The sequence below is a fragment of the Mugil cephalus genome, chromosome 6, assembly GCF_022458985.1.
Source record: "Mugil cephalus isolate CIBA_MC_2020 chromosome 6, CIBA_Mcephalus_1.1, whole genome shotgun sequence".
NCBI classification, from domain to species: domain Eukaryota; kingdom Metazoa; phylum Chordata; class Actinopteri; order Mugiliformes; family Mugilidae; genus Mugil; species Mugil cephalus.
The window spans coordinates 4967132-4981269 of record NC_061775.1 but is presented as its reverse complement, the minus strand read 5'-3'; the positions used below and the strand labels follow the sequence as shown (position 1 = coordinate 4981269).

The 14138-nt window shown below is 43.1% G+C and overlaps 1 protein-coding gene across 3 annotated transcripts in view; it reads left to right on the top strand.

The window, feature by feature from the left end:
• The first annotated feature begins 404 nt into the window (after window positions 1–404).
• The window catches only part of tle2a (TLE family member 2, transcriptional corepressor a), a 36326-nt gene continuing 22592 nt past the window's right edge, over window positions 405–14138 (top strand). For all 3 annotated transcript variants that reach the window (XM_047587641.1, XM_047587640.1, XM_047587639.1), the window contains exons 1-2: window positions 405–987; window positions 11381–11544. In XM_047587641.1, coding sequence (XP_047443597.1) covers window positions 964–987; window positions 11381–11544 — 188 coding nt within the window. In that variant the 5' untranslated portion in view covers window positions 405–963. The remainder of the gene's footprint in view (window positions 988–11380; window positions 11545–14138) is intronic.

Below are 14138 nucleotides of genomic sequence, written 5' to 3'. Positions count from 1 at the left end.
GCCCCACGTGGAGAATTCATTCAATCACTGAACAATTCATCTGAACCTCTTTCTTACTAAAAAAAAAATATATATATATATATTTTTCAGTCATTTATGTGGATATGTTTTCAATTACATGGCTATTTGGGAATGAACCTAATTGCAATGCAACACTAAGAGAAGAAACCCCAGCAAAGGTGTCTTTGCAAATATCATCAGGGCATGTGAAGAACAGCATTGTGTGAACCCTCTGATTTGATTATTCAGGACTTAAATTAGATAAATAGTTTCTTTTCTGTGTAAAATCATTTTTAATATATATATACATATTTATATATAAAAAACAATTACGGGGAGGGGGGCAGCCGCGTCTCGGGGTCTCCCTCCTTAAAGGACTCGTATGTAATGTCCCATTGAGGATCAGAGAAGGGGGGAGTGAGAGGAGTGAGGGACTGGGAGTGTTGTGTGAAAAGAGTGCAGGCCATCGAGCGAGACAAAAGAGGCTGCGGCTGCATTCAACGTGCTGCTGGTGTGTCCGTCTCCGAAGCCACAAGCAAACCACATTTCACCCCTCCTTCTCTCTCGGCCTGCTCGCGACAGACGGCGAAGATACACCGACGAGGGAACTGCTTCGCGATACAGTAATAGCTGGAAGAAGTTGAGGACTTGGAAACGAGAGCTCCCTCCCTGGACCGGGTGTTTCTCCTCTCCTCTCCTCTCCTTTCCCCCGTCCTTCGCTGCGCGTCGAGTGCGGTGCGGTGTGGGGCTGGAGATATAACCCAGAACAAAGGAGTCTTGAGGCAAGGAATGAGCGAGTCGAGACTAGCTTTTTTGCCATTTCATTTGAAACCCGGCCAAATGCCTCTGTGAGACCGACGGCACTACACACCGAGCTGCTCGTATTTCTCGACGAAGCTTTCCGCCCCGAAAGGGAGAAAGAAGACGGACGAAAAATAAAACGCACACACGTCGCCGGCTAAAATGTTTCCTCAAAACCGACCATCGGTAAGTAAGCTAGCTACTATGAAACAGTCGCGTTTCGCGAGGTTAGCCTCTCGTGCACCGAAACTCTATTGAATAACCTCTATTAATTATGGTGTATTTGTCTCGTGCGTTGGGTTTACACCTTATTGAGCCTCATTGAGAAAGTACAGACCGAAATGTACCATCCTTGCCGAGCATTTCCGGGGACTCCTTTGTGGAGAAAGTATGGCTGCACTCTACAACATCATCTGTTATTTGTCTTTATTCCATATTTGCCTCGTGAAGGCTTTGCAGATTGTTGTGTGAGGGCGAAGCCTCCCTCGTGCAGTCAACCCAACTTTGCTGACTGTCTTTGTGTGAATCCCATGTCCTTGGTGGCCACCTCAAGAAACATGGAGCCTCCTCCTATCTCCATACTATTGTGGAGTTGACCCAGATGATGAAGTGTGTGTTTGTTTGTCCTCTTCCTCAGGAGCCATAAGGGTGGGTGGGGGGTGGCTCGACTTGTTGTCCCCTTCTCTCAATGGTCTTCCCTTCTCAAGTGCCACTCATTGTTTTCACAAATTCTGCTATTTTCTTTTTCGTTCTGCAGCCACATCAAGTGTGATTCATCATCTGCCAGGTTTACTGATTCCATAGACTCTATAGAAAGCAGTCAGCGACCCCCTCTATTTATGACAATCTTCAAAAAGTGCCCCGCTGTAGCCTATAACCGTCGGCAATGCAGCTGTAAAAATAACAAAAGAAACCAATTGTGATTTGGATAAGATTCCTGCGTGGTTAGGGGCAGAATTCGTGGCTTTAATTTGTTTTAGTGGAGTTTAGAGTGGAGAGCTTTCGAGCAGGCTGAAATACATAAACACTGGTCCTCCAGCTGTGTGAAGTATCAATTAAGACCCGCTCATTTGCCTAACCCTCTTCTACACCCCTCAGTCATGCCACCCTGCACCCCACCCCTGACAGTGTTTTGACATTCACATGCCTCGTGTTGAAATCAGATTAATCACACTGTGAAGTTCATGTAAACGCGTGTATGTCACTTTAATGAATTCTTCACAATCCGGACAATCCTGTTGTTGATTTTTTTTTTTTTAATTATTTTTATTTTTTTTGTAGCTTTTGTGTATTTGCATGGTTTTTTAATGGTATCATGCACTGTAACTTCCATTTCAGCCTATGCTTCCTGGAGGCCTCATGACTCCCCCAAGTCCGAAGATACAGTGCATACAGGAACATTACACACAAACACCAGCCAGCTGTGTATGTAGTGTAGTTGAGTGCAGGGAGGCAGGGCAGGAGGCAGACTGTGGGTCTGTGGTTTGCGCTGTAAACCCAATCCCTCTCATCCAGCCTCTCCTCGTTGTGTTCCTGTGAGAGCTCCAAACCACATCTTAATGTATGGGCAGGCGTCCCAGGGTGAGAGTAGCAGACTGCGGCGGGTCTGGGTGGGATGTTTAGGCCAGCGGCCCCGTTTCATTTCAACTCTCCGCAGATCTCAGCCGTGCCGTGTGAACCCGGCCGTCATGAGAAAGTCTCCGGCCGTCAGCGGCTCTTGTTTGCACCTCACAGTGAAGGGCCACTCGACCCGGCAAACTGTTTAATCCCCGAAATGCTGGGCTGGCAGTAACCTGTCATCACTGGGTGTCGGTGTGCTGTGTAGGAAGCGACCCACTTATCATATAAAATGCTGCCAGATATTCTAAAATGGACAGTAATCTTAATTAAATAATAATTCAAATTTACTTTTTTACAATTTCACGTTGAGGTGCATTTTTAGGGGCCGAGCAAGAGACTTTGTGGTTGTATCAGCCAGACGGCAGGTAATTTAACCCGCATCTTTATAGCTTCTAACACCAGATCTTCTTTCTGCATTCTTCCGGTAAAGTAGAAAATTGGCAGTCGCCCGCTTGAGATATTGTTTTGACTTTTATAGAGTATGCCCATATTCTTATAGTTTATGAAAACAACAAACAAAAGGTCAAAATCTGAGCTGCTTTAATATTACACATAAAGCAGACATGCTTAGTAAACACAGTGTGCACTCAAACCTAACCCCTCCCCACCATAAAATAGGTTATTTGTGCACAAATGTAATCACACTGTTCTCGTAAAATGACCACGACACACAGGAAAAAAAGTACAGAACATACTTTAGGTTCTTGTAGGTTTCCAGACGATTTTATGATCCAGCGTGATGTGCTAGACTGTTGGAGAATAGCATAGGACATGGCAGCCGTGCCTGGCTGTCTTACATCTTTAGTCTTATTTCAGACAGTGACCACAGTGACAGAAACACCGAAGTGAAAAAGAAGAAGTAAAAAATACACAAAAGCTAAATGCGGAATTGTATACAAATAAGAATATTGTGTTTGGTTGACCCGACCGTAATCATCGAAGAAGCACTTGAAATAACACATTGATATAAATATGTTCTGAAGGAAGAAAAGTGCTACCGACCAATTCATCCTGAACAAAGCCCTGGGCCGGGGGGATGGGTTTGTCAAGAGGCCACTGTGTGGGGTCGGACGTTGGTTCAAGTCTTGTAGCTCAAGCCATCGCGCGTTCCAAAAAAACTGTGGTTTTTAGCTGCTGTTCAAATGCAGGTCGTGCATTCACCATAACAACAATAACATTCCTGCCAAACCCAGAGCAACACATCCCAACCATTTGTGGATTCCATGAAGTGGCATGGTGAGGTTATTTTATGACGAGTGAGATAACTGGAAATTATTTTGGAAATATAGAGAGATCTGTTTCCGATGGTCAAAACTCTCTAATTCCTTATTTCGGTATCGTGCCTTTGGGAATTTTAGGGTCAATTTGAATAATTAATTCAAGAAGTGTGTCTTAATGGGAAGGCAAAAAATTACATTTCAATGCAAGTGTGACAATGACCTGACTTTTCATGTTCCGTCTTCTCATTCTTGTATGATGTCAAGCAGACAGTCTTCATAGACGAATATTTGACTGTGAAATGCTATGAGGTAAAGTAGGGAGCACAGGCTCTGACAGAAGAGTGACTTTAAGTGACTGAGGTGAGGTCTGCTCCTCTCCAGCCTTAGAGCCAACGTAAAGCAAGCCTCCACTTCCTCCGACCTAGCGTGCTTTTAGCTCTTTATCACCACTGTTGTCCAGTGGTGAGAGTGTGGCTATCGATCAGGAGCTCGCCTGCCTTGCTTTGCCAGCGATTAGAGAGTGAGAGAGGGAAAAAAAAGAAGAGGCAGAGGAAAATGAAGGAAAAGAGGCTGGAGGGATTTCAGGTTTACACAAGCTGTTGTGGAGGTGCGTCTCAGTGGAAGGAACAAACGAGCTGGGGGGTTACCTAATAAAAGAAGGCACCTCCAGCAATTAAGCCAGCTGACAGGCAAACTGTGGCGCTTTGCTAATGTGGGCTGACAGCAGGGAAATTTGAATAACGAGACTTGCGGGAGGAAGGAGACAAGAATGAGGAGGTGGAGGCGGTGGGGGTGGGGGCGAGCAGACGGAGAAAGAAAGATGTGTGGCGCTAATGAAACAGGTGCCTGGCAGCCCCTCCCTTCCAAGCGGAGGAATCATTGAGAGATAACCAACTCCTGCGTGGAGCTAAGCTGATAGCGTCTTGATGTGAGGAGGTGGGGATAGAGGTGAGCTCATCTTCCACAATGCAGACTGCTTCAATGATGCAAATTATTGCTGAATGTTGACAGTCACGTTTTAAAAATTTGATATTGGGTGGCGTTGATTTTACATGCTTTCGAGAGCGGGGTAATAGATAGACATGTTTCATATCCCTCAGAAATATCGAGGTGAGACCAACTGTCACGGCCCTTGGACGTAGTAGGATAGCAGAGAGCGCTTGGTGGGTGTTTACTCTGATGATCGACTCTGTGGGTAAGCAGTGTAATTAGTGGCCTGACTAATGGGCTGAGCTGAATGAAGAGAGGCAGCAGCAAAGCACATTCCCAGTTGAAAGAGGGAGATACAGAGAGATTGAGGTTTGATGAAACAAGCATATATTTGGCAACGTAGCTTTTTAGCCTGCTCCTCTGGGGATCAGTCGATTGATCCACCACTTTGCTTTACATGGAAATATGTCAATAAATATTGACTGGATAAGAATGAAATTTTGTTGACGTCTTTTGTTCACCTGCAATGAACCCCACTGTCATTGGTGACCTCCTGACACATCTCTGTTTTTTGGGGTGAGACGTACTGAATTATGAAAGTAATAAAATTTGTTACAGATATTTATGTACCCCTCAGGACAAGTGTTTTGGCCTGGGGACTTTTTATAATGCAACATCAAAATTTTAGTGTACCAATTAATGACAGTTCCACCCCCCTCAGCTGGAGCATTTTTAATGAAACTTATTTTGATACCAGTTGAATTGTTTTGTAGACTGCAGTCTTGAAACGTGAAGAGGTGTGGCCAGTGCTTAGGATTTGCAAGGAGAAATTAAAGTTGGACCTTCCAGGAAAAATGACAAGAGAATGGACGATAAATGTCTCATCTTTGTAAAACACATTCCTCCTCTCATTTTTACACAGAAGGAGCTGCACAGCGTGCTTTAAAGAGGACCTAATATTTCTATGATCACATAGCCACAACTTAACAGTGACGGCCGCATTTCAGATCCATTAGCAAATTATGCATCACTGTGGGTCAGTGCGGGCGGCGAGGGTTGAGACACATCTTGCGGGTTCCTATCGATATTGACGTTGAAGCTGCAGTCATGTGTGAATGCAATAAAGTGCATGTGTGCTTGTAAATACTTGTGGGTAGCTGCATCGTGCACACATCCACTTAATGTTTGTAGTGGGCATGTGTGGGCGTGTTGTCTCATCTGCGAGTGCATGTGTGTGCACATGTTTTTTTGAGGGTGGGGGGTTAGAGCAAGGATGTGAGGTCATAGCGGTTTGCTGCTTGTGGTGTAATTAGAGGTAACTCAAATGAAAACAGGAATGATTTCATTCAGGGATTGCCACAATGATAATGGTGCCTTCTTGTCAGAATTTAATGTGTGCTCAGTTAATGTTTTTTTTTTTTTTTTTGTGTGTGTACATGGAGTTGTTTTTGCTTTTCTTAACGTTCACATGTTGCCTTGCATGAGTCACTGGATGTAATGTGTGTGCAGTGTGTGTAACCTGTTCTGTCATGCTGTAGCTCTACCAGCACTGCTTGTGAGCTTTTCAAGTGTTAGGCCCATTAATGTTTGCGCTGTCATTGCAAAGACTTGATACGTGTCTTTGGAGCAGCTACTAGTAACAGGGCACAAAACAACCTGCACATATTTAACAGAACAATGAAGCACCTCTGATTTTATTTTATTTTTTTATGGATTAATAACAGACTATTTCTTTGTGCAAACAAACAAGTAGGATAGGCAGGATAGGTTTCGGGATGGAGGTTAAGTTAATTAATTCATTTAGTCCACAATAAAGACCTGGAAGCAGAAAGCCATACCATGTGCTGAGAAATGGGTTGGTATCATGTTATTTTGTTTTGACATGAAGATGGTGATAATAAATAGAAAAATATCCAACCACACTGGCAGTAGATATTCTTTTTGTCCTGGTTTCCTTAGTCCCTGGTTCACGTTATGATGCTAGCAAAGCATTAATAATATGGCTACCAACCAGGCTAATGTCCAACATGAGAAAGAATCTATGCTTGAACCAGGAATCCCAATCTCAGTTTTATAATGAAAACAAATCAGGTTGTATTAATAAGTAGGCAGACTTGGGTTTAATGCCAACTGAATCTATGTTTTAAACCCTGTTAGGCCACGTTTACAAGAATATGATTCTTGGGTGAAACCACATCACTCTATACTGTACCTTTTTGAATCCAGATATACAAAAAGATAAATACGGAGCCTGTGTGTTTTTTTTTTGTTTGTGTTTTTCCCATTTGTGTGGATGCCTGATATCAACACGATGATGTCATCGCCTTGCCACTCTCCCCTCTAGCCCCCGACGTCTCATAATGACAATAACAACAATGGCGACTACGAACTGTAATCTGGACTGTGTATTCGTAGACCACATGCACAATTAATGTGCGTACTCTACCTCTTCTTCTTTTTTTTTAGCTGAGTTCTGTAGGAGAAACAGCACCACGCATAGATCTGGGGTATGTACTACAACTAGATGCAGTTTTGCAATGGATTGATCTTTACTGAGAAGTTCTCGACATGACGCCAAGGCAAACCAGAGAGAGAAAAAAGATCGTTTTGGTACGTGTGAACGTGGCCTTACGTCCCAGAGCTCTCTCCATCAACTGAATTCACATCCAGTGTTAATGACAAAATAGCTATACTTCTTCTGTTATGCTCCTTCTTTGTACCCATTTTTTTCCTGAGAGATTTCACACCCCGTGGCAAAGTACGTACTGAATACAGCTTATGGGGAACCAACATTAATATCAACCTTATTCTGTAGTCACTACATGTACAATATAATCAACATTAGCTTGACAATTATAAGTTATCGCAAAAAATAGTCACTCACTCACTTACTGTACAAAATCTGTATTGGATTGGTTCCTATTCCGATAAGGGAAGGTGGGATTTGATTTAACACATTTATATCCTCCCAGATGACTCGTGCTCTCTCTGTTCCCCTCATCATCGCAGCCTCATTTAATCATTGCAATTGACTTGGACCTTCCAGCGCTGATGGAGATTAGTGTGAATATGTGTATGTGTTTATACATTTGTTGAAAAGGGGTCACATGTAGGTTTTCCTCATTGAGCTTGTACAACTTCAGCTTTCTCAGCTGGCTTTCAGCTGCATCAGAACCCACCGCAGTGGTGCTGGATAACACGTGACTGCTTGGGCCCTGTAAACACTACTACCGATATATCTAAATAGTTGAGTAATCAGATGATCTCTTTCATATTGGAGAAAAGCTTTCCTTCCTCACCACGTTTGACCTTGTGCAATCCTTTCCTAGCATTACAGAATCAGACTTTACAATCGTATGGGCCACAGAAAGATCTGGCCTGTAATTGTGTAACAGTGATTTTCAGTCTATGTAAGCTTTGTTCAAGGGCAGACGGCATGTCTCTTGTTTGCTCTCGAGCCGGGACATGGCAGAGAGGGAGGGAATAACTGACTATGGGATTATCAGGGGAGGCTCCCTGCCTAGATCCATTCCCAGAGGTCACCAGGTCAGCTTAATGGCCTGACCTCTCACTTTCAAGCCTGCTCAGCTGTTTGCCAGATCAGGAGTTAGAACAGACTAATAGCATTGGTACATTGGAGCTGTAAGGTGTTAGGAAGGAGGCTATGTGCCCTGCAATAGGATCAGCGCTTTCGGAGACGGCATCTGTCACATGCATCTCATCTAGTTGGGTGTGAATCATCATAACAAGAACCCTAGCCAGCAGACGGGAGTTGTACATAATGTCCCGAGGGCCTGAGCCAGCAGAGAGACAGTGGTTTCGTCCATCTTATAAAAACAAAAGATTGTCTTTTTTTCTTGAACATCAGAAAATGGACAGCTATGCAGCCTCGTCCATGCGTTCATTTTTGAGGGAGATGCTAGCGCTCCTCTTACCTGTCCTCTGAAGCCATGGTTCTGAGAAAAAAGACCCTGAAAATGTTGAGAGGGGGGAAGGAGGGAACGGAGCGATAAAAAGAAGGATATTCCCCTCTTTTTTTCCCTCTTCCACCCTCCTATAAAATGGCCTTGGTGCTCTTTTTTTCCTCCTGTGAAGAGTAATTGCTCTGTGTGTGTGTGTTGTGCGAAAGAGGAGGGAGTATGTGTGTGTTTAATCATGGGGTTTTTGTCAGAAAATGGGGAGTGTGTATGTGTGAGCAAGTCTGACAAAACGTGTATGTGTGTCTTTGTGGGGGTGAGTGTGTGCAATAGTGGGTTTGAGGAAAAACGGAGCGTGTGCGTGCGTGTGTGTATGTGTGCCTCTCTATGCTCTAGGAGGGGGATCTGGCCGACAGATTGAGAGCAGCTTGTTAGAAAGAAAGGGGAACAATGAGGCCACAGCCCCTCTTCTATCTTCTATTTTTCTGTCCTTCCTCTTTCCCCCTCCTATTTACATCTCCTCTCAGAAACAATTCTTCTCAGTCTTCTCCGTATATTTCTAAAAATAGTCTCATCCATCTTATCTGTCCAGTTTTACTTTCCATCCATCTTATTATCGATTCTCCTTTAAATTCTCCTCCCTCTTCATCTCTTTCTTCTATCCTTACTCTCCCCTTCTTTCCCAACGGTTTGATTTCCTCTCCTCAGATATAATGTTCACCTGCTGGCACACCTCTCTCTGTCATCTCACAGACACACCTGGCATCCTTTTTTTTTTTTTTTGTATTACAGCGATGTTGTCATTAATTCATTAATGAGACGTTATTAATGCATGGCTGACATTGGGGGTGGATAGGACATCAAGTAGGAATTGTCACAAATAATTGCAGCTAATTGCCTTTCCCCCCCACCACACTGAACAGCCACATTTCTTTGGCCGTGTTGTCACCATATTAGAAGTTAAGTGCCTCGAGATGAGCTCTAATTTTACCCTCAGGAGCCGTTTAACTGTAGCAGAGAAAGGGGGTGCAACGAGCTGACGACCTCAACACATTGCCAGTCAGACCACAAACGGAAAAAAGACAGAAATGGTGATGAATGTAACATTTTAATTCAGTAGCAGTGTAAACCTCCTTGGGTCCTAAATGTCCATGTTCAGTTCAGATAATTGCAATTAATTAATTGATTAATTATTGATCATTGTGACTTTGATTGTGATGGTTCTAACATTCAGGTTTTAGGTGTATGATGTTTTTTTTTTTTTTAACCAAATTAATATTTGACATAATTGCTTTGTAGGATGTTTTGAGCTGAAAAGGTGGACAGGTGTGACGTTGGGATACAATATGTTGTTTTAACCTGCATGGTGTGATTAAACCAAACCTCAGTCAGGACAATTTAACGAGACAGTCCAATGTGTTCTGAGAGCATAGGACTTTTTGCTCAGCATAAATTCAGATAGAAATTTTAATTGCCCTTTTATAAATTTCAGCCAACTTGGTTGAAGGAAAGGTCAGCATACAGGATGACAAAAGTCTCGGGTCTAGGTGGGAAATGGAAAGTATCTTGTGAAGGAGAAACAAGAATGATGGTTAGTCCTTCATGTGTAACATAAAAAAATTGTGTTATATTCTCTGGTCTGGCAGCTACAAAAGTGAACATAGATCCCTGAGTGAAGAAATATTAAAAAAAAAAAAAAGCTACATGACTACTAGTAAAGGATGCATACAAGGGGAAGATGAGTTGCACTAACTCACTAACTGCTTTGGGGCAAACTTGGTCTGTGTGACACATTTAAGAAGAGCAGCTGGGTTTTATCATTGCTACTTTTTTGTAAGATAAGATAATACTTTATTGATCCCCATTGGGGAAATTCAGATGTTACAAAGATGACCTCCCAATATATTTTCTTCTTTCTTTACAGCCATCACTGGCTCGAATCAGTGCTTTCCTGCAGTGACTAGAAGTCATGTTACTTATCCGTTCGTATTCCTAAATGATAACATCTTATTTGGTTATCGTGAAGCTTGTGAACCAGCCTCTACTTCTGCACTCTGTTATTTTGACAGCGAGCCAATCGGACAGACAGACGGACAGTCCTGACCACCCTCCTAGGCCAGCTCTCAGTCCCCTTTTGTCTGCCTGTCCTGCAGCATTACCCCTATGGTTGTACTCTTCTAATTGCTCGGGACCCTGCAGAGAAGAGAGCCTATACACAGAGCTCGGGAGGGCCTTCAGCCACGATGGGGTCCTTTCTCTCCCCTTTCTCCCGCCCACTGCTCTTTTTCTCTCTTTATGTCTTTCTTCTTCTCGGACTTGCAATTAAACAAAGTGTGCTCATTTGGCTGAGAAACTCTTGTACCTCTCAGCTCTCCCGTCCAAGTTCCGCTGACCCATTCACATCTGGCTCTGCTGGCAGTGACAATATCTGGTACTGTAGCCAGTACTCATGTATTTTCCTGCTTCTTGTGGTTGTTTTGTGATGTTGATCGATGCTGCCACTTCTTCGTTTTGAAAATGTTTGAGTGACCCTTTTCTTGGTGGCTGATGTGGCCCGGCAGAGGAAGAGCGGGTTGTCTATGAACCGGAAGTTTAGCGATCCGATCCCTGAAACATGCCCCATGGGAAGTGTCCTTCAGCAACACACTGAACCCCCATTTGCTCCCAGTGCGTGGCACTGGTGTATGAATGTTTGTGCACTTGTGTGAGCGAATGGGTGGATGTGTCTGAGTGTAGAATGGGAGAGTAGAGAGTACTTATAGGTAGAAAAGTGCTATATAAAGACCAGACCATTTACCATGAACCTAATGCTAAGAATTATTCCTTTTGGCACTTCTCGACCTTGTGCGTTCTCACTGAAATGCCTAAATCTGACATTTCTTCTCTTTGCAGGCACCTCTGCAGCCACCCCCAGGGTCCTCAGCCTCAGTGGTGGCAGCCGCAGCAGCAGCAGCAGCAGCAGCTTCAGGGACGCCCCAGTCACTGAAACTAACCTATCCAGAAACTTTGGACCGCATTAAGGAGGAGTTTCAGTTCCTCCAGACCCAGTACCACAGGTGGGTGTATAGGAGACTTCGGTCTTTGTCGCTGTGTGTTTGTTGTTGGTCTTTCCCTTTCTGTGTCGGATCATGAACTTGTTTAGAAAATGCAGGAGGCTGTAAAATGAAGCACATTCCATGAAGTGTCATTCAGGTATTAAATTCTTGACTGGGAATTTTTCATTTGCAAGAAAACTGTACGGAGTTTTTTAATAATAGATTCATTGCATCTGTAAAGATTTATCACATTGGCATTTATTTTATTATCTGTCTGAAAGACCGAAGGTTAAACAGTACCAAAAGCAAGTGATCTACAAGGAATGAGCGCTTACATGTTTGATCCATCAGTACAGTGTGCTGCCAGATGACTCTGTATCAGTTGTGTGAAAAGTTGAGGCAAGTCAAACTTTATTTGCCAAGCCACGCATTTTTCTTGCCCATTCTTGCTCTCTTGTCACACACAGTCTAGCACACCCGACCTCTGACTGAGATAATGCTATGTGATGTTTTGACATCTACTCCCTTTCCATGAGTGTGTAGTGTGTTTGATGTGCAGGAATGTGCCCAGAATCCCTTTGAATGTGGGATTTGGGCTGGCTGTGCAGTCCCAGCCGTCTTTCTCCCCGTCTCTCTGCTCTCTTGGCACACCTTCACAGGGGCCCCCGCCCCACTCCACTCCTCTCATCCTGCATAGATTTTTAGCTGGCCAGAATCTCCCCTCCATCCCTTTCTGTCCCACTTCAAACTTCTTTTGTACAGTCCTGTCCACAGCCCCTCTAACCCCTGCGGCTACTGTCGTCCTCTTCACACAAATGCCTGTATATGCATGTATGCTCTTATTCCTCCCACCACATACTCGAAAGTCTCAGTCCAGAAGCCAGGATTGTTGCATCACACCTTCAGATACTTTTGTTTTGACCACTGAGAAATAATGCCTAAAATATGTATGAAGATATATAAGATCAGATTCACTGGTAGCCAGTACAACAGTAATCCTATTTGATTAGAGTGTTACAAGTTAGAGGCTGGACATATAAGGAAAAGATATCATTTGAAGATAAGTTGGTTACTGTGCTTTCAACCTTAAGTAATGAAAACAGACTTAAATATTTGTGGAGGTGTAGGTTAAAAGATTATTTGGCAACAAGACAGCAGTGTGTTGGGGTTTTGTTCATCTCTTTGTGTTAATTATCACCCAGAACCTTCTATGAACATGATGTGAAGATGTGATACCTATTCTTTGGTCTTACCACACAAACCGCTGCTTCGTCATGTCGTCCACACACCTATTCAGTGTAACTCTAGAAGCTGTCATAGTGGCCACCTTCTTGACCTAGAAACCTCTTTGATGTATTTGTTCACCAGGATGAACACTGTATTTTGCCTCAATGTGGGAGACTGGCTTAAAAACACTGGTTCTCGGTGAACCAGAGGGCAGCCCAAGGTTATCACCTCGTGAATGATTTTTTTAAGGCCCAAAAATATTTGCAGTGTCCCTGTCATACAAGCCGTTTCACCAGTTAAATCCAGCCATTCAGCGAACATGAGTCACCTGTGGATCTGTTGGTGGAGACTGTGTGATCAGCTTCTCTGGCAGCAGTTCAGCATTACACCTCATGTTACAAAACGCCTGGATCAACGCCCACATGCCAAGCACTGCTACTGAGAACTAGTGAGCAGGATCAACAATAAATGAATGATGAGATTAAGAACTCGATTGGGAGCAAGAGTGAGCTTGTGATTCTCGCTGCATCTTCTAATTTCAGTGAGAGGACGTGTAAGTCTGGTTCAGGTTTCTGGGGAAGCTTGTTTAACCGTTCTTCAGGCTATTCCAAAAGCTCAAAGATAATTATGAGCACAAAACAAAGCAGATTATTATACTGCATGTGACTCAACTGAAAATTAATGCTATAAGCACAGACTTTAACAATAGCAACAGTTACTGGAAAGGTTGGTGTTATCGGACATTTTTTTTACATATCTGTCTGGTGTTTTTTTATCCTGTTTATTTAGTAATTTCAGTTTAAGGAAAAACAAGTCAAGGAAGAAGAACAAAAAAAAACAAAACACGGGGTCTCCTCTCTTGCTAATATTGTTGCATAAAATTGCCACTTTTATACAACTTTTCTTTAACTGTGGGTGTGTAGCGTCCTCTATTTGAACACATGCAGTCAGTTTCTCCACAAAAGTTATTTTGTCCAAAAAGTTAGAATTTTTGGGTATAAAATATGGGAGTGATCTGCCTTCAGCCCTGTGGGTTAGTGTACATGCCGTTGTAAATTCCCCTGTCCCATCAGCCGGACAAATTATTATCATGTGATGTTTCCCTCCATATTGTATTCTTTTACTATCTTTCTCTAGATAGCGAGTGTTTGTGTAATGATTTCATTTTTGCTTTGTTGAGCCAATTTATTTTCTCTCTCCTAATGTTGCCTTATTTGGAAAGTTTACATCTTGGCCTCTGTGTCTTTATATCTTGCCTGATGTAGAGGGCAGCACGTACAAACTGGGAACTTTACTTGAGCTGCATAAAGGACAAGCACAACCATTCCTCTTTTTGTAGTTAATTTGTCCTATACCTGACCAACCTAGATCATTTTTTTAATAAGCTG